Here is a 27,979-nt window from a genome sequence, read left to right as displayed (position 1 = left end):
AAAATGGATCCGATTTATAAAAATAATCAAATCCGATCTAAAAGAGGTTATTATTCCGAAATTGTTACGGGTCAGTAAATGATACTTATGATATAATCAATATCTAATTATTATATCAATAAATAATTAATAATATCAATTACTAATTAATAATTATATCAATTTTTTAATTATGATTTAAATAATTTATAGGTACGTTAGAATGTCCTTTAAATCCAGCATTACATCTTCTTCCTACTGTACCAAGAAGAACTAAACTTACTTGGCAAATATTTACTGAGGAACATGGTGCTATTGTAAAAAATCTTATACCTACAAAGTCGAAATATTTTTTGGGTGCGGCTGAAAGATGGATGACATTTCCTGAAGACAAATCGATCGTAATTGAATACGTGTATTTTCGTTTAATGATTGTGTTAATGATCATGTTAATGTTTCATAAAATATTATATATATTTAATATAATATTTTAAAATAATTAATATATTATAATTTTATAATATATTTTATATTTTATAAAATTTTTTATAAAATATAAAAACTTGACATTATGACATTTCGAATAATGGTACTTATCGATAAAGATATTTCCGGCTGAGACATTCGCACCGAAGGTTCAAATGGAATATAACGTGGAATCCAAACGATTGCCACGAAATGTTGAAATGGAAAGGCTACGTAGATTGTATAGAAATCAAAATTTGGATGAGGCGTTAAAGGAAGAGGGAGTTTTACCATGTAATATTTTACCTCCAAAAGTAATTTTATCATTGTCATCCGAGGAAGAAAAGTACGGGTTATATTCCAAGATAAATTACTTGCCTCTTGAGATATTTGACGACGAGGAATTTGACTGTCGGTAAAAAATATCTCGTATAAATTTTTATTCCATTAGAAATCATTTTAATTTGCGACAAAAGCGTTTTAATGTGTTCATATGTTCGTACGTATCACAGAACGTCGAAAGATTGGATAAATTTGGGTCTTATTGATGGCGTTCGACATCCGTTACCTGCTATGTCTTTTGTAGAAAAAGTTAGAATCAATGAACGAAATAATTATTTGTCCGATGTACAATTAAATAATTTATATGGATGGCATCTTTCTGCAGTAACTGATTATGATAGCTGCAAAAAATTGTGGACTGTCTTCACATTGGACGGTTATAAAAGAACTTTTTTATTACCTAGGATATATGTCCGATTTATTGCCGAGGATCCTAAAGTTTTTGCGAGACGGGTTGCAGCTGCAGTGAAAGAAAGACAAATAGTCGAAACGCATATTAGGTCAATAAATTGAATATAGTTAATTTTCTTATTAAATTAACTGTTTTATTTAATTATGTATTTAGTATAATTAATCAGTTTCAATTATACTAAATATTAATTACATAGATTTCTTCACTTTATTTATATTGCGTTATTATAGATATAATTTTTATTTGGATTGTATGGAAGTAGAAGATATACCGACATTGAATAAAAAGGAAAAGGAAACTATTATTCGGCTTTGTACAAGGCAACATTTTGTTCATTACAAAATTCAGAATATTATCGCTGTATGTACAAATTTCTCATTTTCGCGGAAAATTATTGTTATATTATATTATATTATATTATATTATATTATATTATATTATATTATATTATATTATATTATATTATATTATATTATATTATATTATATTATATTATGTCGTTACTCATAAATTATTCAGCTAATGGACGAAATAGACCGTGATTATCGTCGAACTATGTGCGATCTTATGTGGAGAAAAGTAATAAAGCATTCTCCAAATATATTTAAATTTTTGCAAATAGAATTCTATACGGACGAAACTGTGGTACCACAAACGGGAAAAATTTGTACGGGGATGAAAAATTTTAACGTAATACATTTAAAATAATCTATTTTGCTTGAGAATTTTACTGTATAAAAATGTTTGAAATGAATTCTGTATTATACGCATATGTAATTTGAAACATTTGAAAAATTCATATAATAATTTTAGGAAATTAAAGATTACTTTCATTGGTTTACATTATACGTATTGCCAGAAGTTTATGAAGTTGTGCGTTGTGTGGTCTACGAATGTGCTTACGTATCAGGGATGAATTTATTTGTATCGAATTATGGAAAATCAATATCACTGATCGAATTCGAAAACCAACAAAATCAAACTACGACAATGGTGATGAAATATCTGAAAGAACCATGGTTAGAAAAAATAACGCAATCAGTTAGAATATATTTGAGGGATGTAGGAAAAGGATGGTTTAATCTCGATCAAAAGTTTGCTGAAATATATAACGTTATGAAATTGAAACGTCTTATGGATCTCATTGTTTGCCATATGCAAGTCTGTATTTAATAAAATAAATAATAATTAAATATTAATAAATATATATATTATTTTCTTTACAGAATGCTTTGCGAAATCTTGTAGAAAATTCTGTTTCTTTGTACATCGAAATGTTAGAAGGTCCAGGAATTTGTATAGTTGATGTTGACGATGATTTTATTTGGGGAGATGATCTAGTGAATACCCAGTATAGTTGTACTACTCCTCCCATTTTTCAAGTAAATCTTATGATGAATAACGAAGGAGCATATTATTCTACCAAGCTTGAAGCTTTCAAAGTAATCATATATAAAATATTAATTTTTGAAGTTAAAAAATTTTCTATCATTTATTTATTTACTTTTTACAATTTTAGGAATCTATTATATTTATTTTTGATAATTCGTTGACACTGTGCCATCAAATAAGACAAGTACATCCATTTCTGCTTACTTTTCTTAAATTTCCAACGAACCTTTTTCTTAGTTCAGTCGGTTTATATGATGAAAGGATATGCGACATTAGAAATCGTTTATTGAACATATACGAAAAGGCAATCATACCTTTAAAAGCTTATGCCAAAGAATATTATAAATATCTCGAATTTTTCGAAATGGATATTGAAAAATATATCGAGTAAGTTAAGACAGTATTTTTATTGAAATCAACAGTAGATTAATTGTTTAATTTGCAAATATTTATTACTTGAATATTTGAAAATATTATATTCTTAGGAACTTCAAAAATGAAGAACATACCGCTATCGAAATTACAGATGAAATATCATTTCATCGTAAAATAAAAAAGAATCTTGAAACTACTCTACCAAAAAATATTTTCATTGGTCCGTTTAATGTAAATGTACAACCTTTGAAAGAATTTTTAATGACGAAGCGTGAAAATTGTTCTACGCAATTACTCATTATGTTTACGGACAAACTTCGTTATAAAATTAATGAAATTTTGGACGAATATATAGAAATAAATGTAAAATTGAAAGAAGAATCGAAGAATGTAGAACATTTATTTGATAAAAAAGAATGGATGGAAACGATTCCGTTGACAGTGAAGGGTATCGATGAAAATATGCAGAAAGTGAAAATTGAATTTGACATTTTAGAACATTTTCGTTGGAATTTATCAGATGAAGATTTTAATGCAAAATGGGAAGCAATTGGTTATCCTCATAAAATAGAACAACTGGTAAAGAATTCTCTATTGAGATCTTATTTCTACGAATGGCATATATAAAAATATTAATTATAAATACAATTGTAGATCGCTGAAGCCGAGGAATGTTTTATGGCAGAACAGGATAAATTCTTGAAAAATCAATTACAAGATGAGATAATGTTGCAAGAGAAAATAGATACGCTTGTAGGAAGCGTTGCTAATATTGCATTACAAACGAATATTAATATGGTACACGAGATTGCTATTGATATTAAAAGAGTTTGGAAATCGATGAAGGAATCTCAGGAAACTGGAATAATGTTAAATGAGCGTCAAAAATTACTTGGACTTCCTGTTGTACCATTCGAGAGTCTTATCAAACTTATGAAAGATTTCGAGCCATATCAAACGCTTTGGACAATAGCATCAGGTATTTATATAGTTTACAAATTTACGAGAATTCGAAAAAGATAATTCATTTTCATTTTAGATTGGCTGAAATGGCATGAAATATGGATGGAAAATCCTTTAATAACGATTGATGGCACCAATATCGACAATTATGTAAATGAAATGTACAAGGCAATGTCCCGAAGCATAAAGATTTTCAAAGAATTTCCAAGTATTAAATTTAAGAGTCTATTAAACTGAGTATTCACGATTCGAATTAGTATTTAAGGTACTTTTATTTTGATCAGAGGTTGTCGCTGTAGCCGAGAATATAAGGGATCAGATAGAAGACTTTAAGCCTTACATAGGAATGATACAATCTCTTAGGAATCCAGGCATGAAACCTCGACATTTCGATGAACTCAGCGTTATCACTGGCATACAAATGGCACTAACACCAACATTAACATTCAAAGAATTGATTCTTCTTGGTATTATGGAATACGAAGAAGTTGTAATGAAAGTTGCTGATGAAGCGGAAAAAGAATATTCGATAGAAGGGATTTTGGATAAAATGATCAACGCGTGGGATACTATAACAATGGATGTTATTGCTTATAAAAATACAGGTTTGGATTTTATTAAGATCAATGATTAAAATTTTATTTTATACAAATTCTAAGTATTATCATTATCTATCAGGTACATATATCATGAAAATTGCCGATGAAACTTTAATGCTCTTAGATGATCATATTCTAAATGCGCAACAAATTAGTTTTAGTCCTTTTAAATTTGCATTTGAGGATCGATTCGAAGAGTGGGATAAAAAATTTAAATTATCACAAGAAGTTATATCTTTATGGATAGAGGTACAAAAGTAAGTTATATAGATAAATTTATTTTGAGCATGCTTTCATTTATATTTTTTCCACGTTCACAAGACATTGGATGTATTTGGAACCAATCTTTACTTCAGAAGATATTAGTCGACAATTACCGGTGGAAACAAGAAAGTTCAATACCATGGATCGTACTTGGAGACGAATAATGAAAGCAGCCTACGACTGTCCTTACGTAATTAATAGTATTTTTCATATTTTTCAAGACTTAACATTATTTTCATATTTCTCTGAAGAAGTTACACCATTAATGATTTTCTTTTTATTATTATTGTGATAATAATAATTTTTTTTTTTATGATTGACATTTATAGATAATGAAAATCTGTCCAGATAATGTACTCTTAGAAAGTTTGAAGGAATGCATAACCCTGTTAGAAGTCGTGCAAAAGGGTTTGGCTGATTATTTAGAAACTAAACGGATGGTTTTCCCACGATTTTTCTTCCTTAGTGACGATGAGCTGCTCGAAATAGTTGCTCAAACAAAAAATGTGCAAGCCGTACAACCTCATCTTAAAAAGTGTTTTGAAAATATGAGAGAATTGAGATTCGAAGAAGATCTAGCTATTACGAGAATGTATTCAGCCGAATATGAAGAAGTTGTGTTAAGACCACCAATCTATCCCATAGGTAACGTTGAGAATTGGTTGGGATTGGTAGAAGCAGCTATGCGTAATACTTTAAGAGAAATTATCGGCGAGGCTCTTCAAATCGTTGAGGAAACAAGTAGAAAGGAGTGGGTGTATATGTGGCCTGGTCAAGTTGTTCTTTGTGGTGGTCAAACTTATTGGACAGCTCACGTTGAAGATGCCATAAAAAATAACGCACTGCGCTCTTTTTATGAAGTGATGTTATCGCAAGTAAATATAGTGAAATTAAGTTAATTATTATTTTTTTTTTTTAATTAAATATATTATAAGTTACCGTTTTTAATGCTTCATAGTTGGATGATCTGCGGGAACTTATAAGAAATCCACTTACTGAAATCCAAAGATTAATGCTCGAGGCTGTAATTATTATCGAAGTACATGCAAGAGATGTTTTATATAAACTAATCGAAGAAAATGTAATGAATGTTAACGATTTTGATTGGATATCACAGCTACGATATTATTGGGTTGATGATAGCGAATTAAAAGTTCGCGCGGTAAATGCGGAGTTTTCATATGGGTAAATTATATTTAATATAATATGTAGTGTTATATATTATTAAGATTTAGGAAAAAAGCTTAGAATTTTCTTTTTAATTAATTACTTTTCAGTTACGAGTACTTAGGTAACAACGGTAGATTGGTTATCACTCCTTTAACGGATCGATGTTATTTAACTCTCACTGGCGCTCTTCACTTGAAATTTGGTGGAGCACCTGCTGGACCAGCTGGAACTGGAAAAACTGAAACGACAAAAGATTTAGCTAAAGCATTTGCTATTCAATGTGTTGTTTTTAATTGTTCCGATCAATTAGATTTTTTGTCTATGGGAAAATTTTTCAAGGGTCTTGCCAGGTATTATATAATCCTCTTATATGAACTGTATAAAAAATATAAATACAAATAATTTTTATTTTATATATTATATTTAATATACGTCAAATAAGAAAAAAATATTATGTTCTTTTATAGTGCAGGAGCATGGGCATGCTTTGACGAATTTAATAGAATAGATATCGAAGTATTATCTGTAATAGCACAACAAATTATGACTATTCAGAAGGCTCAACAAATTAGAGCTGAAGTGTTAGTACTTATCTTTTTAATGTGATATTTCAATATCTATTCGAAATTCCTCTCACTTGAGGAATCAATACATTTATTTAGATTCATCTTCGAGGGAGTAGAAATTACACTTAAAGCTTCCTGTGCGATTTTCATCACGATGAATCCAGGTTACGCCGGTCGGACAGAATTGCCCGATAATTTGAAAGCTCTTTTCCGTCCAGTTGCTATGATGGTACCAAATTATGCTCTTATCGCAGAGATTTCTTTATTCTCCTACGGATTCTCTAATGCTAAAACTCTCGCCGGAAAGATAACAACTACTTTTAAATTAAGTTCCGAGCAACTCAGTACACAGGTTGTTTTATTTTTCTATTAGAAATAAATTAAGATTTATATCATATTATCATTTTGTCCTCAATAGAGTTTATTTTCGTAGGATCATTATGATTTTGGAATGCGTGCTGTAAAGACTGTTATAGCGGTAGCGGGTAATCTAAAAAGAGAATTGAAAGATGTTGACGAACAACAAATTTGTTTACGCGCTTTAAGAGATGTCAATGTGCCGAAATTTTTAAGCGATGATCTGAAATTATTTAACGGTAATAAGATATCTTATTAATCATTATACGTATTATCGTTTTATTTTTATCATTATTAATTAATTAATTAATTAATCAATTAATTTTAATTCAAATCTTTAATTAGCTTTTATTATATTTTAAAGGGATTGTATCTGATCTCTTTCCGCAATTGACTGAATTACCTGTAGACTATGGAATTCTTGAAGCGGAAATTTGTAAAACTATCTTAGAAAAGGGCTTAGAGAAAGTCGATGGTATCTATAATAATTAGTTAATTGTTTCATAAGTTATATAAACTAAATAGCTGTTAATGAATAAGAAAATTAATTATTATTATATGTTGTAAATTTAGAATTTGTCAAGAAAATTATTCAGCTGTACGAGACCACTTTGGTACGTCACGGATTGATGTTAGTTGGACCAACTGGATCTGGGAAAACAAAGGTAAGATTATTTAATATGTTTCCTTTTTTTTTTTTTTTTTTTTTTATAATTACCTAATATAATTCGTTAAAGAAGCTTTTTTGTTTTTTCTGTTAAAATCTTTGGAAACTTTTTATGTGCCTTTTTATAATATGTTAATTCTAACGTTTACTAATGCACAGTCAATGCTTTTATTTGTTTTCTGCATTAAATAAGACTTGAGAAAAAAAAATTGGTATAAAATTCGAGTCATATCAATCATTAATTAATAGAATTTATTAGATATCGATATAGCGTAATTCATTCTTTTTATTAATTAATTTAAACTTAATAATGAATCTCATTTATGTTTATTTATTTATTTATTATTTATTTATTATCTGTTATTAATTATTTCAATGATAAAGATATCATGTCTAAATTTTGGGATCACTTCACACTTTGTTGGTAATTCTAATTATCAATGCTATCATTTTATATCATATATCACACATTTATTTATACCCCTCTGATAGGCAACATACTATACAAACTTATATAAAGACATTATCTATCATGGGAATTCAAAATAGTTTTGTATTGGTAGATGGTATTGAATAATAACAATCATTGCGTAACAAAGTAAAACGTGATGTCTATTTTCATGTCATTGTCATTCAATATTCGTATAAATAATAACAAGGCAGAAAATTTTCATTTAATTTATTTCAATTAATTTTAGAGATATTCATCTGTTATAAATTTAACAATGATTTTATTATTGTCGATTAGAGCCAATTAATAGATATATCTCATTTTGAGATATATTATTTAATCTGAAAAAAAAGAATATATATATATATATATATATATATATATATATATATATAGATGTGTAATTAAAGTTATCTAATACTCTTTCGTAAAACAAGATGTTATAAGCAATGATTGATGAAGAAAGTATGTCTTCAGATATTTAAACTTTTTTATTGGGAGTACGCCGATCAATCGTTCATAAGAATAATTCCTTCTATAACTCAAGGGATTCCAATGGATTTTATATCTTAGTTCCTTTTTTAATTCGTCAGAGAGTAGAAATATTTTTGAGTAGGCGGATCGATCCGCATATTTTCATCGTGAATTCACCGAAACGATAAATTGCTTTTCGTATTTCTGCCAAAGCTTATCTTCTCTTAATTCGCATAGAAAATGTTGTCTGTAATTTGCGATACGATTTTTATGTTTATGGGTTCATCGATCTATAATAATGAGAAAGAATATATAATATCATTAGATCGTATTATGATTATGATAGTAATTAAGTGATGTATCAAATTTTTTAGTAAATATTCACATAGATAAAGATCATAATTTTCATGATTAGAAATTCATTCTTCTTTCGTTGCAATTAGGTAATTAAATATAATATCATTTGTTATCTTAACTTATGTATTTATCAAAAAATAATTCGATCGTTTAGGATATTTTTATTTCTCTTGTTAATATAGATTCATTTGAGGAGGAATAAAAAAAAAAGGAACAAAAAAATGTTTTGTGATTTTGTATACTGTATATTAAATGACCATACGAGGATAATTTAATAATTATAGAGGGTAATAATATTAACATTTATCTATTTGGACATTTGATATTTCATTTTCTTAAAATACTATATCTTTTTTTTATTTTTTTATTTTATCTGGAAGGAAAATCGTTGAAATGCTGGGTCATCCGATGATCCACGTTAATTAACGAAGGTAACAAAATAGATTTAAATTTAAAACGGAAACCCGAATTTGAAATAGTCGCATCTGCAAAACACGTGCGGTCAATAACCGTTTCTATGAACGTTTCTATATTTATGGTTATCGTATTATAAAAATAGGTGTCAGTATAATATCTGAAGATTTTTTAAAATTATGAAGATTTATTTAAAGTTATGAAGATTTTTTAATATTAACTATCATAAGAAAGAGGAAAACTGAAAGTTAATACATATTTGAAAAATAACATTAATTTATTTATACAAATAAATAATAAATTAATGAAAAAAAAAAAAAAAAATATATATATATATATATATATATAAAATGTACATTTTCAAAATTAATCATGGTATACAATTTATACTTGTATACGTATGTGTGTTTTCGTGTTTACATTATACGGTAACTTAAGAAATAATTGAAGAAAATTACATAAGGAAATAAATAAGAGAAGTAGTGTTGTACTATATCGTACAACTTATATCCGATAAATACTTCTAATTTGATGTTTACAAATGTATATAATAATTTTATTATAAGAACTTAAGTAAATTTATTTACTATAATTATATTGCATACACATGTATATACTATGTAAATATATACGACAGTAAAATGATACTTCTAATTGGGCACTTTTATCAATAAGAAGCTTCTTCTGCTATTACACTTTTTGACACTTAAAATGTAGTTTATACTTTCATTGAAATCGATTTACATGTGTTTAACATAGCTTTATGCTTATATGTTAATTTAACTTAGTATTTCAGATATTAAAAAGTAGATATATTATTTTTTTTGTAACAAAATATTAAATTATATACTCGACGTATATTCAATATCTAAACTTAATAAATTAATTGTTAATATTAACTGTTAATATAATAAATAATTATATAATAACATTATGTGCATCCTATGAATATTTAAAAATTCTTTTAATTGCACATAAATCTGTAAATCGATTCCATTTTATTTATTTATACATACATATATCGTTTTCTGTATGTACACATTTACAGGAATGGATTAGATAGATTTATTTTATTTAATGTAAACCTATTTACACAGTATTTGCGAGAAATCCTAAATATTACATCACATAGAAACATTTAATAAGTTAAAAACTTGTTCTCCGTTTGTTGTTTATAATTATTGATAAATACGATACGTGTATTTTTTTTTCTCCTGATTTAAGGATATCAGAACAGGTACGTGATTATTTCACTTCCATTATTTCTCACAATATCAATTATTATGTCTTTTAATATTAACATTCTTTTATAATAATGTTAAATATTAAATATTTTTGCAGATTATATGCTAATAAAAGGATTCATGCTTGTACAAATATTGGTATGCATTTATTAAATGCCCAATATTAAAAATTTTCGAAGAAAAGTAAAACTGTGAGATAATAATTATTTAATGAAAATTCAGACGTGAATATTATAAATTAGGTTCTTTTATTTTTTTTTTTTTAATATATTCATGATTTAATTGTTAACTTTATAACTATAATTTTGCGAAATTAATTAACACCAGTACAGACCATCAATATTTAGCCAACCTTCACGTGAGTATAATATATCTAGTATAAACAAATTCTGTGCAAAAGCGATGAAAAAAGTGAGAAAAGTAAATTTGTCACTTTTTTATTTATACTTTTTTTTATTTTTTATTTTTTAAGAAAATTCTCATTTCAATGTGTCATGAATGAGTCATAACAGAGTAATTTAAATCCTCATGGGATATTTGCAATGATAAATTTCGAAGAGGTTTAATAAAATTTCATACGAGCCATGAAACGATATATATCCCCTCTGTTTTAAGTGCAACACAAAATTCCGGGCTTTCAGATGTCGCCCATAAATTTCATACCTTTATCGTCGTATCTACGTAAAAGTAGGCAGTAATAGTTTATGTTACCTTCGAAAAGGATGATGTTAAACTTTCTTTATTTCCTGTTATTAGATCTTTTAATAATAAGCTTTGGATATGATATCTTGATAACGATATCACTCGAAGAGAATATTTTTCTCGATTCGAATATAATTATACGTATAATATATTGATACAGAGTTATAGTATAATGTAAGATAAATGATGTTTCAATATAAAATATTGTATTAAATTTGACGATCGAGGGATACATCATCGAGGGATATTAAAGTTAAAATAAAATTCAAAAAAGAATTCTATGAGATTCAACGTTATCATGATTATTAATATTCTCGTCGTCTATATTTCATGTATATTCTACATAATCTTATAAAGTATACTCAAATAATCTTGTTTATCATAAGCCGTTGCAACAGACGAGTAGCTTTATCTTTAAGTAACTATCGATCAGCATGTACACAGAGATAGTAATAATGTAGTGCATATCACTACCCTGTTACCACTCGACAACACCCCTGATATCCCATATCGATGACATTGCAATTCAAGTACCAGATGTGTCCCATCGACATTAATTTAAACCGTGAATAGACGATGTATATCGAAAGTTACGATAGAAATAATTTCATTAATGTCTATTATTTTTGCAGTTGTCATGGCTATCCATTTGTGGAGCGTCAATAATCTCGAGGAACCATCGAGAGGTTTTGATATTGATCGTGAATTATGGTCAAACATTTTATTTTCCTTTTTCAGTCTTTGATAAATTGAGCAAATTTATAGACGTTACCCTGATGAGGGCGTCGATGATCGCATTTCAACTATCATTCATGAATTAGCCGGTTTTCTAACGTTCATCATAATGATCGTTTCTGTCCGGCTCCTTCTGGATCGATAATGATGGAATATCTATATGTATCTCTGAGGATTACAGTGATACCTGGTCATGCTTTTTAAAACTTTACGCAACAGTTGTTCCAAACAGCGTCGAAACGTGATACCGCACATGGCATATAGGAGAAAATTGATACTGAAGTTAGTGTAGTAAAGAAGCATGAAAAACTGTTGAAGACACCAAAGTAGAGCGGGTGTATCTCTTCGTGCAAGAGTAAAGAAGAAGACGCATAAGCGTATCACGTAGCTGAGACAAATAAATATGTTTGTTTCAATTAAAACAATTGTTATTTATTAGAAAATTTTTTTTCTTGTATATTGTTGCATCACGAAGTAATTATTCAATTATTTCTGATAATAATCTTTAAATATGACTTTAGTTTTTAATATTTTATGTATTATTTTAGAAAGAAGAATCAACTGTGTTAAACTTTTGTTAAAGTGCTTCATTTCTCTGTTTTACGTTTTATTTTAATCGACGATAATGATATTACTTGTCAAAGATATCGACGTAACTCAATACTTTTCGATTATAGAAAATAATTTGTTCTTCATTGATTTGAAAATATTATAAATATTATTTTAGAAATATAGAAATATATAAGAAACGATTAATATGTTAATATGTTACACTCACCTCGGAGAATTGAGAATGATAAAAACAGTACTGATCAATAAGAGCATTTTTGTAATACTTTGTTGATTTCTAGTCGATACGAGATTTCGCGAGGATGATCGTACATCTGTAAGATAAAAAACAATTAGATATAAATGGATTTTACGTTATAATTTATAGAATTGATTTAATTATTTTTTATAAATAATTATATATGTATAAAGTTTAAAAATAATTTATTGATTTCATAGAAAAACAAAATTCTACTCACGTATACATCGAGCCGCTATTTCGGGTAGTTGACAAGCATTTCTTGGTGTAGACGGTGGTACTGCGATCGATGTAGGCTGATGCCTTGAATTTTGAGAATGGTTGGTTTTCGAAGAGTGAAAAGATTGTTGAGAGGGTGGCCTACGTCCCTCAATGATCGCATCCATATTGATACCGCCAGCACCATTGTGACTGCTACTGGCACTCTGTAATGTATATTGAATATAGCATGAATTTCAGTGCACGTGCACGATCGAGGATTCTTGATAATTAAGTGATGTCAGCTGAAAAGTATTGATTTATGAACCCTAGGACAGTAATGAATTAAGAAAATGTTCGTATTAAATGTAATCGATTTTTCTATTATAGTAAATTCTCTATCAATTAAGTTTTATTAATTCGTTAATATTATCTTATAGTTTTGTTGATTTATTTCGTTATTAGTACTTTATTTAAATTCGTTAAAAACTTTTTGCTTCATTCTAAGCCAACATCCACAAGAATAAGATATGTTGACATATATATCCATAAATAATAATATTATAAATTTTCAATGATCATTTATTTTATCTTACATATCCTTTTTCTTGTAAATATAATTCTATAGTAATTTTGATCGTCAAATATGTTCATCAATATCTTATTTACTTTGATTAAGTGTGAAAATAATATAATAGCTTACTATAGAAAAGCATACAGTAAATCTGATGCGTTCAAATCATGTCACGTATTTCATTAAAGAAGCTTCATCTGACAAATGCAATAAATTCAAAGACTTTAATTTCTTTTTTTTTTTTTTTTTTGAAGCGTAGTTCATTATTTATTGTGATATAATCAATAAGTTTGTTTTTTTTTTTCTTTACGAATAGACGCAAAACTCAGTTATATATATATACTTTTTGTTATTGTGGTATTGTATTTCATGATTACGCTTAAAATGGGTTCGTTTTTATATTAATGAAAAATGCACTTGTTGTTCACGTGTAGGTAGATATCGATGTATCTATCTACGTTCAACGATTAACTGATGGAGTATTGTTACAATTCCCTGATTAATAGACGACTTCTCAGGGTGCCAATCAGCTTTCGATACTATACAAATTGGTTGCGTATCCTTTGCGCAAGTATTCGTTTTGACGAACAGTATCTTCTGATGAAACGTCGATACTTTATTTTCGTTTGTTTTCAATTGCAATAGGTTAATATCATTTTTATTACAATTTATATTTCATTGTTTCATTTTTCATTTCATTTTTTAAGAGACAAAAACGCTTTGACTATGTCATAATTTATTTAAGTATGAATTGAAAATGGATCTATACAATTAATATTTAAATAATACTAGACATCAAAGGGAAAACATAAATAGTCACATTTAAAATTTATATATAATTATAATTATAATTTCATACATCGGTATATATTTTATTTAATTGATTGCATATCTTTGATTTCATTTACTTCTTTTTGTATTATCTTGAACAATATTTACATTTTTAAATTATTATTTAAAAATGCCGTATGAAAAATACGATTGTTTAAACAAGATAAAAAGAACATATAAAAAAATTGTTATCATATTAGTCTCGTTATCTCACTTTATCTTGTTATCTCAGGAAAATATCTTTTTGTTATAATTTTAGAATGTATTATTTATGATCAGATAATGATTATACTATTCAGATCATTTGTATTTTTGTTGTTATGCCCTTATCTATATCTAAAACATGATTGATCATGCATGTCCTTGGTACTGAATACCAAATGATTTAAAACAGGCAAGATCTGTTTCACTATTAATTTCAATAGATGATTCACAGAATCATAGGTCAGAGGTTACTATCTTGATTGATTTTCTAAATAAAAAAAAAATATCACTATACTATTCAAATATTTCGTTGAGTTTGATATACATGTGCAGAACATATAACGGTTATATGTGAAAAAATAAAAAAGTGATTGGCATGGCCGATGTGCTGTTGTTATAAAAAGTAAAACATGTTTTATACCTGTACTGTAACGAAGCAACAAAACTTCAATATATCCGAGTTTAATCGATGAAGAGAACTGAACCGAATAAATCAAATTTGAAGAGGGAATCGTTATAAATCACAGATTAATAAATTTAAGTATTTCATCGTAGATTCAAAAATGAATAATAATTTTGAAATTTTCACGATGATTCAAAAAAAAAAGAAAAAAAAAAAAAACAACGATATGCGTGATCAAGTTCGTTCGAACGAATTTTAATGAATTTATTTTATCAATATTGTTATCGAACAAATGAAATAAATTTACTATGAACGATATTATATAAGTGGTATGTAAATTCCAATTGATTACCTTCGTTTATTGAGAAGTAAAGCATACAATGCTTATAATTATTTGTAATGTGAAAATATTTCTTTACAGATTTTCGTATTATTTCACGCATACAATCGTCAATTGACTCACGTAAACGTTTGCCAATTAACTAGGAGTTTAAATGTATGTAAAAATTTAAATATATGTAGGAGTTTTACATATATGTAGGAGTTTAGATATATTGTATAAACGCCTTCTTTTGGAATTTTACATTGAAAAATGTGAAATATGTTATTTTTATCTTTTATGGATTACCATTTGACATTATATGCATTGTAAACAATACGATTATAAATATCTTCTTAGAGTATCATCGAAAAACAAACGTATAGAGTATTATTATTAAAAAATTCTTTTTGATTTTTATCTAAATTAGTGACAATTAAGAGATTTGTTATTAAATATATCTAAAACGTAACGATATATATATTGAATTACAAGAACAGAACCAAGATAACGCTGCATTTATCATATAACGTTTATTATGCTACAATGACTTGCACCGTGAGTTGTTATCGTATCCTCCTACTAATTGTCATGTTGCGTAATCAATGTTAAATCACATACTAAAATCTTCACATTTATACAAATGAATTTTGTTGGACAATTAAAACATAATGCCGGAATGGTAGAAATATGTCGATGGTTGAGTTCTGTAAAGATGAATGGCAAAGCTTACATAAGCCACGGGATATTTATACGCACGGTTCGAAAATAGTCGACAAACCGCAATCTCTGTAGAGTCGTTTCACTAATACGAGCAAAGGCGCTTCGATAAAGCATGAAAAACTCAAAATTCTTTAAGCTGTGCAACTTGAAAGATATTTTGTAACATTTGATGAAATCTATATTCTTCTACTATGATGATTAAGCAGGAAACATAATATGAATTTTAACGAGACTATTTCTTTTTCATGTGAATTTTTTTTTTCTTCGCTATTATTCGATATATTATAATAAAATTGTCTTATGTCGTAGAATCAGTTTTTTTTTTCTTTTTTTTTTTTTTAAGTGGACACATTAGTACACGTTATTCTTATTTATTGTATTAATTATATTTATCGATTTTACAAAAGCAAGATTATTACTATTTATTATTATCTTTAGATTTTATTATCTATTTCTTCATTTCTTTCCGTTCAACGTTATTATTTATTTTATCATTTGTTATCGTTTCCGTTGATTGTATTAGTAGCATTAGTGGATTTTCGAGCATTAATTTCCAACCAAAAACCGTTTTCAGCTGTCATGATCATACTTTTTTTACTAAATTTTATTGGTATCGAAGTTTTAGAACATATCTTAAGTTCACAACGGGCTAAGAGATTGAAAAATACAACTTTACAAATCATAAGAGCGTATCTATTGCCTATACAAATCCTGGGCCCAATACCAAAAGGAAAATAAATTAATGAATCAATGTCTCCATTAATAAATCTACTTGGATCGAACTTATCTGGATTTGGAAAATATTTTGGATCACGGTGTATAGCATATGGTAAAAACCAAACACTTGTCCCAGGTTTTAACATATATGATTTCCCTCCAGGTATTGCCGGTGGTAATTCCAAACTTTTTGAACAATATCTGTCCACAAACGATGTCAAAGGGTATAGCCTTAAAGTTTCATTGATTACAGCGTCTAAATATTTCAAATTCATAATAACATCATACGTAGCCCGACCATTTGTCATTTTCAGACTTTGATTGATTTCCTCTCGTAGTTTGATTTGAACTTCATTGTTTACAGCTATTTCGTGAGCAAGAAAACACATAAAGGTCGCAGTAGAATCCGATCCGGCAAGGAAAAACACAAAGGCTTGTGACGTCATATCATCATAAGATATTTGCATTTTCTCTCTTGATTCCATCATCAATTGAATCATGTCAGGTCGAATAATACCTTTCTCTTCTCTTGTTTTAATAGTATCGATGATTACATTGCGGAAAAAGTTACGTACTTTGTCACCAAATAGTTTAATGTCAAACGTTTTAAATAACCAAGGAAAATTTCTACCCAGAAGTAATTTCATAGAAAGAATACTGTCAAAATTTAAAATCGTCTTAGTCAGCGTAATGAAATTGTTATCCGGATCCTTTATAGAATCAATAGCAATACCAAAAGCAGTTGTCGCTACTGCGTCACTCGTATAATTTGTAAAAATGTCTTTCATTTCGGTTGTCCAACCTTTTTCAGATTTTATCGCGATATGATTAACAAAGTTTTCAGCACATTCTTGTACCAATCCAAACATCATCTTCATTTTGCTGGAGGTGAATGTAGGACTTAATATTTTTCTCATTTCACGCCAAGTATCACCTCGTAGTTGAAAAAGATTCTTTGCCATTAAGGGTTCGTTTTCAGCAACGAAACTAGTATGATCGCAAAAATTATCAAAGTTTTTGATCCCAATTAAATTGATTATTTCAGGATCACGAAGTATTATAACCGGGCTCATGAAGTCGTAAAATCCAAAGTACTTTGTTTGTGAATATTTGTTGTATAAATCTCCCAATAATAAATGTACAGGTTTTCGTCGAAAAAAGTAAGGTGCCATATTGCCGAATATAGGTAATGGAGTATCATGTAGTAATTCTTTTTCCTTAAAGTAAGATGTACTACGGAAACAGAAATGATAAAGACCCAAGCCAATGGCGAGAATCGTTAATACAGTCATAAAAATCTCCATCGATTGAAAGTGTTTTCAAATTCTTCTTCAATCAAAATACAAATCTTCAAACTCTTGAAGAAATAGAAAGTACCGACAGAGATGTTATGAGACTTGTTATCGACTCGAGTAACTGCGAGTGACTAACAGCGGTAGATGATTTTATACCACTTGAAGTATTTGAAGCAATGATTATCTGACAATCAATGATTTAAGAGCATCAAGGATCCATATATAACTAAAGATGACGTCTTCTATATCAAGAGAATTAACTTGGAGATTGTTTTCATTTCTTATTCAATGAAGTATCATTTAATTTAAATGTAATAAATAATTAAATAATTAAAATTTTGAATATTTTTAGATACTATGTTAAGCTATTATATGTATATAAATTTTCAGCTTTATATATCGAAAACAAGTTATATCAGAAATATTTATATTATTCTGATAATGCAAAAATGAAGTGTTGATTAATCGAATTTATATTAATTAATATGAAGAGAATAAGTATAAACGAATTTATATCTTATCTGTTAATAAATATTTTTTTTTAAATATCAAATTTACGACGCTTTTGCTAATGCAAATTAAATTAATACTAAGTAATAAGACATCATTCTCTCTCTCTCTCTCTCTCTCTCCCTTTTTTTATATTATTGATTATGATCTCGGTATGATATTACAAGCATTAATTAAAATTCGACGTTTATTCTGTTAATAATTAATTGTAATTACCGAATGTATCTTATTTTATGTATTATTTTGCTTTTTTTTTGTTTTTTTTTTTGTTTTTTTTTTTAGAGAAAGAATTATAAACGATATTATATTATTTTTTTAAACGAAAGAATGTTCGCACATTTATAAAAGTTAACTTTTATTATTTTTGCTCTCTATTAATTAGCAATGATTAATATAGTGACGAATTTTCTTTTTACTGTCCTAATAAGAATATCAGATGAAAAGTTTATGAGTAACAATAACACAAAAACATGCACATTTATCGCGCCTGTTATTAATTTTTCAAATTAAAGGCGTTTCAAATTCTTCGTCCACTACGTTTTTCTCTTCATACCGCAATAACATATATGAGGCAGCTGTGCCATATCCAAGTTTGTTGATGTTTCAATAAACATATATACATACCGGTATTCTTCCACATGACTGGAATGTGTAGGAAGGTAATACTGCGTTTTACTAAGTACGTATCTTTATTTTCGTAGATGTTTACTAGTTAGAATTATGAAGACACCTAAACGCAAAGTGTTTAAGCATAAAACGTTACGGGAAAGTGAAAAGATAAGATTGTGTATTTGTGAACATCATGCAAGATAGAATCATGCAGACTCCCGATATTGTCTTTATCTACGTAGATATTTACCAGGAAGCACATACGTTACGATAAGAAAGGAAGTTCACAAAACGAGGGATAACATTACTCACCGGAATTTGGTTTAGATTAATTTCGGATCTTTCTCTGCTTTGACAGGTGGTGGATACACTCGGTGCTTGTTTGAATCTTCTAGTAAATCTAAGAAGATTTCTCATTATCATTGTATTCATAATGATGATAAGTACAAGCGGTGCTATCAAACTGGCTATGCTATCGATGATACTGATGATCCTCATAGTTTCAAGATATTCTATCTTGAGATCGCATAATTCATAGCCATCGTGAATCTTGACGACGCCGGCGGTAACAAAAGCGTAAGAATGACTTGCTAGAGCAAGTATAACTAGTATCAAGACGATAGCCTTTGCCCGTGCTATTGTGCACATGTGAGGCCGATGCAATGGGTATTGCACGGCTATGAATCTTTCTACGGTAAAGGCGACGATCAGCCAAACGCTAAGAGAGCTACAAACAGCACTGACGTAGACCAAAGACTCGCACCAGCCGTCTTTGTTGAATACCATCCAGCCAACGGTGTTATTGAGCCAAACCAGAAGAAGGGAGACCAAAAATCCAAAATCAGCCGTAGCCAGTGCCGCTAAATAATAACTCGAACTTCGCATTTTTAGATGGGTATTCAGAAAGACAACGCATGATAAAAGATTTCCAACCAGTCCTAAAAGGATTATGGCCGGAATGTAGTACATGTGGAACAATTCAAGCAGAAAGTACACAGAACTACAAGCTTCGAAGGATTCTTCTTCAAATTCAATCGATGTCTCGTAACTGACGTTTCTATGAATGTACGTGTTTGTTACATTCGTCCAAGTAACAACAGAACTCGCTGATCTTCGTACACGTGGTAAAGCACTAATCGTAGCTGATATTTGAATACACTTTGAGTTAGTTGCAACATTAGACGTTCTCCAAAACATGATGTGTATACGATCGTTCTTATGTTATGATAAATATTTACTTATGATCAATCGTATATCAGTGAATCCTTTTTATGCAAAAGTAAAAAAAAAACAGACGACTATACACGGCTTTATTTGAGGTCACCTCGTGACAAGGTTTATAAGAATCCTTTGTAGGGGCGAACGATTTCCGTCACTTGTCGTCTTATTGATTCAGGATGATGTGCAGATTGCTTCTCTTACTGTTAGCTACGTTGTTTGAATTTTAGATTTCTCGTTATATGTTTCTTCGATATCTTCGTTTACAGATACTCTTTAGTTCTTGTACGTTAATCACAATGATTAATGATCTATTCGATAAGTTTTACTCGATATATATTTATAGATTTTCCTTTTTCAAGGATCTTCAAATTTTCTTTCTAATTTTGTAATACTATAGTAAGCACAATGTTTACGGGAAGTTAGGCCCTCGTTCATTCATAATTGCACGCTAACATAAATGCTCGATATAAATACTCTCTCAGAATTATCGAATGAGATGATGATGCAATGCAAATGAAATGTGAACAGCGGCTTGTTTATAGTGAAAATAATAGATGTTTAAATAAATCTAAGGATAATGGAAGAAGCGATATATATATATATATAATATAATAAGTTCTTATTCGTCTACGAAAGAAACTAATGAGAATGTCCGTCGTGTATTTAAGTTTAATCGTCGTTTTGTTCTACTATTTATTTTATATTAATTACTTTTATTCTATTTTTCTACTAGCTATGTACGATGTAATGAAGATTAAAATAAAAAGCTGGAATGTTTTTACGGCTATTTTTTTATGTTAAAATTTATCAACTTCCTACGTTGAACCAAAACATTTATTTTCTTTCGATCGAAGAACGTATATTTTATAACTTTTGTATTTATATATATCTATAGTAAATTTGCTCAATCCTTTTTTGTTTATTCGCATCGATCTCTTTCGTATTAGTCAGGTGGGAGAAAAACTATCGATTTATCTATCGCGCTTTTAAGAAACCTGTTCCTTTGATGAAGATAAACAGATAGGTCTGATTTATCGGTTTAGCGGTTATCCATCAAGAAAAGAGACAAATGTAGAGCAGATTTAAGATATGGTTTTAAAAATATTCCTTTTCGTAAATATGAAGGACTTTCATGAGTATCTAAAATTTCAAATATTATAAATTTAGAACGTCGTTATCTTACGAATTGAACGGAAGTATGATATTTTTATTTAATATATTAGTATTTATTTTCAATTCTTTTTTAGTTTTTTTTTCTTTTTTTTTTCTTTTTTTTTTTTTTTAAACCAAACTGTATCGATAATCTGGAATTAGATATTTAATTGATTGATTACACAAAGATGATAGTAACACCTGTTACGATCTCTGGTAAATGCACTTTCAAGAACCATTAATCAAGATTAAGCTAACATCCACGTAACATAAATTATTATATGAGCTTCTTGAACTATATATCACTTACGTGTCCGCGTTAGGACAAATAAATCTAAACACGTTTGATCCGTTATATGCTTTCTTAAAATCGATATCACAATTTTCCATCTTTTCAGAGACAATCCTTTTATCTCAAAATTAAAATGTATGTCTCTGGGAAAGCTCCTTGGTGGTAGTTCAAAATGAAAATATTAACGTAGGAATTCTTAAGTTAGGTAGATGGTTTGAATAGTATATAGCACCAATCGTGATCTCCGGATGAGTTCACTGACTCTAGTAATTTGTATGTATAACGTGCCAAATATTTTTCGCTCTCTTTATCTTTTCTCACAATGAAATATATATGTATATATGTATATATACACATATATATATATATATATACACATGTATCTTCTTGAAAGGATCCTTCTAATATATAAGAAAAATCCCTTAGGGATGGTTTGCTACCTGCTTTGTTTCTTTGTTATCTATTTACACAAATCTTTCAACCAAAATCCGAATTTCTTTTCTTTCCGAATAAATCCTCAATCCATTCACTTGTAACATTTTTTCATAAATATATATGTATATATATATTTTTTTTCATCTTTTCCTCTTCCTCTTCCTCTTCCTCTTTTTCTTTTTCTTCTTCTTCTTCTTTTTCTTTTTTTTTCTTTTTTCTTTTTTCTTTTTTTTTTTTTATCTTTTAACACTAACCTTTTCAAATCGCTCGATAGAAAAAAAGCCAATGGGAAAGTTGAAAAACGAGGAGCGTCGTGAGGTTCAGCGCGACGTAAGATAAACTGGACGCGCCGTGGACGATCTCGACGCGTTTGCCGGCCGAAAAGTTCTCCCGCATGCGCCATGCAATTTATACTGCGATGACGACTATGTTCCTTTGGTTCGAGATTTTCATGTTGGATATTTCATCATAACTTCCTCTCTCAATTTTCTTTCAGGAATCGTCTATGGTCATCATCGTCATTTCTTTTTCTATGATATTTATGAGAAAAACGTAAGCAATGGAATGATTATTAAAATTGTTCTAATTGAAGAAAAAACAAGCAAATAAGTTAGAATAATAGTCAATATTAGGTCGTAAAAATTTCTTCAATTATTTTCTTAAAGTACTAACTATTTGTTATTTCAATTGATTAAACAATTCTTTTTTTTTTGTTTTTGTTTTTTTTTTTTGTTTTTTTTTCCCCTTAAAACGATAAACTCCGAGATTTTAAAAGAGGAAAGAAAAAAGATACGTCGCTTAAGCTTATCGATGATTATACTTTTTAACTTAGCTGACATCCTATTTCTCAATGTCAATTCCAATGTTTGGGTGTGACAAAGCGTTTCCATCGAGTTTGTATTTTGTGGAATATGAATAATCGTCTAAATATTTTCTATTGCACGAAAAGAAATAATAAAAATAAAGGTTATCGATCGTGTCTATGAATGACACAAATAAGATATTTTATCGTAGTAAATAATTCTGAATGGATACAAGTGGAGTAAACCAAACTATGGTCAGACAAGATATTTCTTATATTCGTCTAAATTTACGTTTGAAAGGAATAGGATGTAAATTCGTTATAATCATAAATTTTCCGCATGAAAGAAAACGTATCTTCTTAATAAAATTCTCAATAATCGACTGGACTGATCCCTGCTGTTAGTTCTACCATTCTTTCCGGCATTTAGGCACCCTCTCTGTAATTTATTGATTCTCTCTTCCCCATTCGTCGTCATTTTATTTGTCTTACTACTTATACACTTTTTCTACGTATTAAAGTAACACCTTTCCGTTATGATTTCATTCGGCAAAAGATGATTCGTTCTATAATCAAATAAATTCGATCTATATGTAACAATAAATAATGTTTTAATGTTCTTTCAGAAAAAAATTTATATAAATACGTATATATCTACTTTAAATAAAATAAATTAGATTGGAGTTATACTTTTTTATTTTTTCTTCCAATTTGCTCGCCGTCGGAAAAACGATTTTATTTGCATGAACTTTAAATTATCACGTCATAATATTATTACCGTTTGTTGTATTTTACGATTGATTGAAAGAAGAACCTTTTCTCTTGCATAACCATTTTAATTGTTTATCAATCGTAAATGAGATTTCTTTTTGAATACTTTAATTATCATTCATAGAGATTAAATAAATCAGGTACAATTTTGCGAAATTCGACAAAATTTATCTTTTTTACTTTGTTTACGCTCATTCAATGTTCTTTATTTTTTTTTTCTTTTTTTTTTTTTTTTTTAGATTATTAAACCTACCGTGAAATATTTATGTTGAATAATAAATCCATTTATGGAACGCTATATATAAATTCACAATGACTTTCCCTTCGTATAATATAAGAATTAGCATACAGGGAATATTTCAATTGTATATCATTAATGCGTTGGTTAAAATATGTATTGATCATTCAAAGAGATTCAATGTTAGATGTTCGTTAAAATATTTATCAATACGATCATGGAAAATTTTCTCGTTAGAAAATTTTTTCATAAAAAATAAGAAATATATTCGAACAAAGGGTAAACATAATCTCAAAAACAAATATGAACCAGAACAATTGGAATTCGTTATTGGTAGAAGACTATATCTGTACATGACGTAAACGAAATGAGAGAACTATTGTTTTATAATAGAATAACGTTACAATACGATGGATTATTTATAGTAATGCAACGTAAATGTTTAGTATATATATATATATATATATATATATATACTATATGTAAATCATATAAAAATTCGTTGTTTATTTACATATTCGGTAGAATAGAATGACAATATATACGAAATCACTACAGATTCTCATTATGCAATTTCGCTTTATTATATTCAATTGTATAGTATAAATAGTCGTGAAGTTCTCTTCTTGGAAACATACAAAATTGCTGTTTACCATTAACAGCGTCGACTAAAACATAAAATAATGAGAACAAGGACGGTTTATTCGGAAAGTAAATCTGTTCCACATTTTATTCCTTAACTCTGTCTGGTATTTAAAATTATAAAACATTATAAAGTAAATATTTATACGCTTTTCTATAAATATATATTGCAGAAGATTTACAAATAAAAATTCCGGTGTGAAAATCTCGTAACAATAAACTATGTTTACAATTTTATTGTTTACCCTTACTCTTACTATTTACCATTACTGTTTACAATTTTTCGTTTACATCTTATACGTTGAAGTTTATATCCAAAAATTCATATCACTCGTATTAAGTACAATCAATGATTTCATCTCATTAATAGAACTTTATTACAATGCATTGAATTTTTTTTTTTTACTTGCGATCATTAGAAATTAACTTTACAATAGCGCATAACGATAAGTAGTAATTTTTTTTTCTTTTACAAAATTCTCGTTACAGTGTTATCAAATTCTAAGAGACGCTTGTACCACTTTAAAAGGACAATTACAGCCAAATGGAAAATTCTTTATGCCAGTTTTCACATACGTGCTTAATCCAAAAGCTATAACAATGGGTCAACTTTATGGCGAGTATGACCTTGATACACATGAGTGGTATGTAATAAAAAGTATTTTTATAATCACATTATCTCGGTCTTTACTAAGTTGAATTTTAAACATCGACTTTTAGAACTTCTCTCTCTCTCTCTCTCTCTCTCTTTCTCATTCTCACTTTCAAATATAACTTATTATACCCATTATTCTATCGAGCTATTTAAACTATAATTCTGTATCGTAGGATATAAGTTGCGAACAATGTCGGAAATGTTTAACCGATAAAACGTATATTAGTATTACAATTAATCGTTTATATCTAGGGTAATTTTCAAATCAATTCGAATCGTATAATCGTTATCGTAACTAATTACTCGTATTAAATTATAAATATATCGGATAAGATTTATAAATTTTATAAATCAAAGATAAGCGATATATTTGTTTGAATACATATAATTAAATATATTAAATATATTAAATATCATTAAGATATATTACATTTTTTTTCTCATACATAAACTTTCTTAGTAACAAGCCAGATTATTACTAGAAAAACCTTGTTATCAGAAGAAGGTATTGTTAAAGGCGAAATATATCGAGCTTGAAATGCGAATGTAAACGATCGATAACGTAAGGTTGCGATAACGCTTTCCCTGACAGTCGACCATTCATTTATTTTATTCAGTCCCTCGCATATTCGAACGATTTGTTTCAGAAGTACACTCAATATGCCGAATCTTTCTCGCAAGGGGCATAAATTTTTGGCAACAAATATCCCTGTAAAAAATAAATCACTCGTGTCACGTATCACCATATATATATATATATATATATGGAATATAATTTAAATGTTTTTGTTTAGAATTTCTATTAAATAAAAAAAAGAAAAAAAACTAAAAAAATAAAAAAATAAAAGAACAGAAAGAAAAAGAAACGAAACACGTAGTACCTTTAATGTTGGGGAATTAAAGAACATTTTTTTTTTTTTATAATCTCTTTTAAATAAATAAATAAGTTAAAAATAAATAAATAAATAAAAAAAGGGAAGCTCGCAATAAGTTTCACGAGTTTTATTATGTTTTCGTATCTCTTCTTTAGGACCGATGGAATTTTGTCGACTTTAATCCGTACAGGAACCGAAGCGACGGACGAAAATAAACGTTGGTACGTCTTTGACGGACCAGTTGATGCAGTTTGGATAGAAAACATGAATACTGTATTAGACGACAATAAGAAACTTTGTTTGACTTCTGGAGAAATTATGAAGTTACAACCAACGCAGACAATGATATTTGAAGTTGCTGATCTTAGAGTCGCTTCTCCGGCTACCGTATCAAGGTATATGATCATTCTTAAATATTATTTTAATGGATAATCGTTATATAACGAAATATTATATCTATAAAATTATGTTATATCCAACAATAAAAGTGCACGATTTAAAGTTCACGCTTGTATCGAATTACGAGTAAACAACAATGAAACGTACATCAATCATCGCGTATACTGTAAGATTTTTTTTTTTTTAACGAACAGAAGAGAAGATTTATGGTAAAGCATTAAACAAAATGGATGATAAATTTAACTGGTTATTAAAGTGATAGGTGAAAGTTGATAATTGATAACATTTTTTTTCAAGCGTAGGTGTGGTATGGTATACATGGAACCGGCGGGTCTTGGATTAAAGCCTTTTGTTAATTGCTGGATCAAGTCTTTACCGACGGTAATTCTCTTTTCTTCTCTTTTTTTTTTTGCACTTTCACTTAATATGTATATATATATATATTTTTTTTTTCTTTTTGTAAAAACTTGAAAGAGAGTATCAATAAAAGTATGTTTTTTTATCGCACAATAGAAGATGCAAGATAACGTGGAAACAATAAAAAAATTGACAAATGAATTATTATTCCCTGGTATAAAAATTCTACGCGAACAACTAAAAGAAATCGTAAGCACTGTGGATTCAGCAATAATTCAGTCTTACATAAATCTCATGAACTATAGAATTGGTCCTATGGCTGGTAGAGAAGGCAAACCACCGCCGCCTTTGGTTTTTCAAAAAACAATACGTAAGCCAGTATTTAAATAATAAAAAGACAATAATCTGTTATGAAAAAAAATAAATAAATAAATAAATAAAATAAATAAATAAATAAATTTTGAAATTGATCTTACAAGGGTTTCCTCTTTTCTTACGATAGCTGATTTATTATCTCCATGGACAGCTTTTGCTACAGTTTGGAGTTTAGGTGCTACTTGCAGTTACGATGGTCGTTATATATTTAGTACGTGGCTTCGAGATGTACAAAATAATTTTCAACACAAAATGCCATTCCCTGAAGACGGTTTGGTATATGATTATAGGTCCTGTAAATATTGATATCTTGTAAATACATAGAATCATGAAATTTTTAACTATTTATCGTGTAGTATTTATTTTTAAATGAATTACGTAAATTTTTTGAAAAAAAAAAATCATATCTTTTTGATCGAATTGGATTTATATATTTTAGATTACACGATGGTGGTTTCACTGATCCGATCGAAGGACAAGATCCAATTCCACCGCAATGGATTAAATGGTCAGACGATATTCCGATCATTAACATAACTTCAGAAACTAAATATGCTGGTAATTAATTAAATATAAATTTTTTAATCATTTTCACATAATTTTAAGACTTAAACGTTGATATTATCGTCGTTATAAAACTGTAATA

General features: G+C 28.3%; 3 protein-coding genes and 1 pseudogene across 3 annotated transcripts; 2 read left to right on the top strand and 2 right to left on the bottom strand.

Moving 5' to 3' along the window:
• Positions 1–3: 3 nt before the first annotated feature.
• On the top strand, positions 4–8,128 carry LOC118446867 (dynein axonemal heavy chain 1). The gene is made up of 22 exons (XM_085655630.1): positions 4–70; positions 193–380; positions 585–859; positions 957–1,286; positions 1,429–1,558; positions 2,425–2,640; positions 2,718–2,977; positions 3,076–3,544; positions 3,620–3,944; positions 4,005–4,136; positions 4,213–4,533; positions 4,607–4,784; positions 4,849–4,981; positions 5,121–5,666; positions 5,750–5,976; positions 6,069–6,311; positions 6,429–6,542; positions 6,624–6,879; positions 6,961–7,123; positions 7,249–7,359; positions 7,458–7,549; positions 8,072–8,128. Exons 1-22 carry the CDS (start codon positions 4–6, stop codon positions 8,126–8,128), a joined length of 4,833 nt encoding a protein of 1,610 aa, XP_085511756.1.
• Positions 8,129–9,740: 1,612 nt separating this feature from the next.
• LOC118446911 (uncharacterized) lies at positions 9,741–22,386 on the bottom strand. Its single transcript, XM_035878104.2, has 4 exons — positions 19,432–22,386; positions 12,957–13,161; positions 12,707–12,812; positions 9,741–12,316 (listed from the first exon to the last, which is right to left on the bottom strand). Exons 1-4 carry the CDS (start codon positions 20,314–20,316, stop codon positions 12,085–12,087), a joined length of 1,428 nt encoding a protein of 475 aa, XP_035733997.1. The 5' UTR covers positions 20,317–22,386; the 3' UTR covers positions 9,741–12,084.
• Positions 13,651–18,152, bottom strand: LOC118446910 (cytochrome P450 9e2 pseudogene; annotated as a pseudogene).
• A 2,886-nt stretch (positions 22,387–25,272) lies between the features above and the next one.
• Positions 25,273–27,899, top strand: LOC146873094 (dynein axonemal heavy chain 1-like). The gene is made up of 6 exons (XM_085655629.1): positions 25,273–25,316; positions 26,358–26,597; positions 26,904–26,982; positions 27,115–27,328; positions 27,461–27,623; positions 27,773–27,899. The coding sequence occupies exons 1-6, from the start codon at positions 25,273–25,275 to the stop codon at positions 27,897–27,899; spliced, it is 867 nt and encodes a 288-aa protein (XP_085511755.1).
• Positions 27,900–27,979: the final 80 nt, after the last annotated feature.

The sequence above is a fragment of the Vespa mandarinia genome, chromosome 3 (genome assembly GCF_050613455.1).
Source record: "Vespa mandarinia isolate Hongniang chromosome 3, ASM5061345v1, whole genome shotgun sequence".
Lineage (NCBI taxonomy): Eukaryota > Metazoa > Arthropoda > Insecta > Hymenoptera > Vespidae > Vespa > Vespa mandarinia.
Note: the sequence above shows the minus strand (reverse complement) of the source record. Positions and strands in the feature narration are given on the sequence as shown.

Bases quoted from the DNA above. Each gene is read 5' to 3' on its own strand.
- LOC118446867 (XM_085655630.1), top strand. From the start codon at position 4: ATGGATCCGATTTATAAAAATAATCAAATCCGATCTAAAAGAGGTTAT. The intron at 860-956 runs GTAAAAAATATC...TACGTATCACAG, and splicing joins GACGAGGAATTTGACTGTCG to AACGTCGAAAGATTGGATAA. The intron at 6,312-6,428 runs GTATTATATAAT...GTTCTTTTATAG, and splicing joins TTTTTCAAGGGTCTTGCCAG to TGCAGGAGCATGGGCATGCT.
- LOC146873094 (XM_085655629.1), top strand. From the start codon at position 25,273: ATGGGTCAACTTTATGGCGAGTATGACCTTGATACACATGAGTG. The intron at 26,598-26,903 runs GTATATGATCAT...TTTCAAGCGTAG, and splicing joins TCTCCGGCTACCGTATCAAG to GTGTGGTATGGTATACATGG. The intron at 27,624-27,772 runs GTCCTGTAAATA...TATATATTTTAG, and splicing joins GGTTTGGTATATGATTATAG to ATTACACGATGGTGGTTTCA.
- LOC118446911 (XM_035878104.2), bottom strand. From the start codon at position 20,316: ATGTTTTGGAGAACGTCTAATGTTGCAACTAACTCAAAGTGTATTCAA. The intron at 13,162-19,431 runs GTGAGTAATGTT...TATACATTACAG, and splicing joins TTAATCTAAACCAAATTCCG to AGTGCCAGTAGCAGTCACAA. The intron at 12,813-12,956 runs GTGAGTAGAATT...TTTATCTTACAG, and splicing joins AATAGCGGCTCGATGTATAC to ATGTACGATCATCCTCGCGA.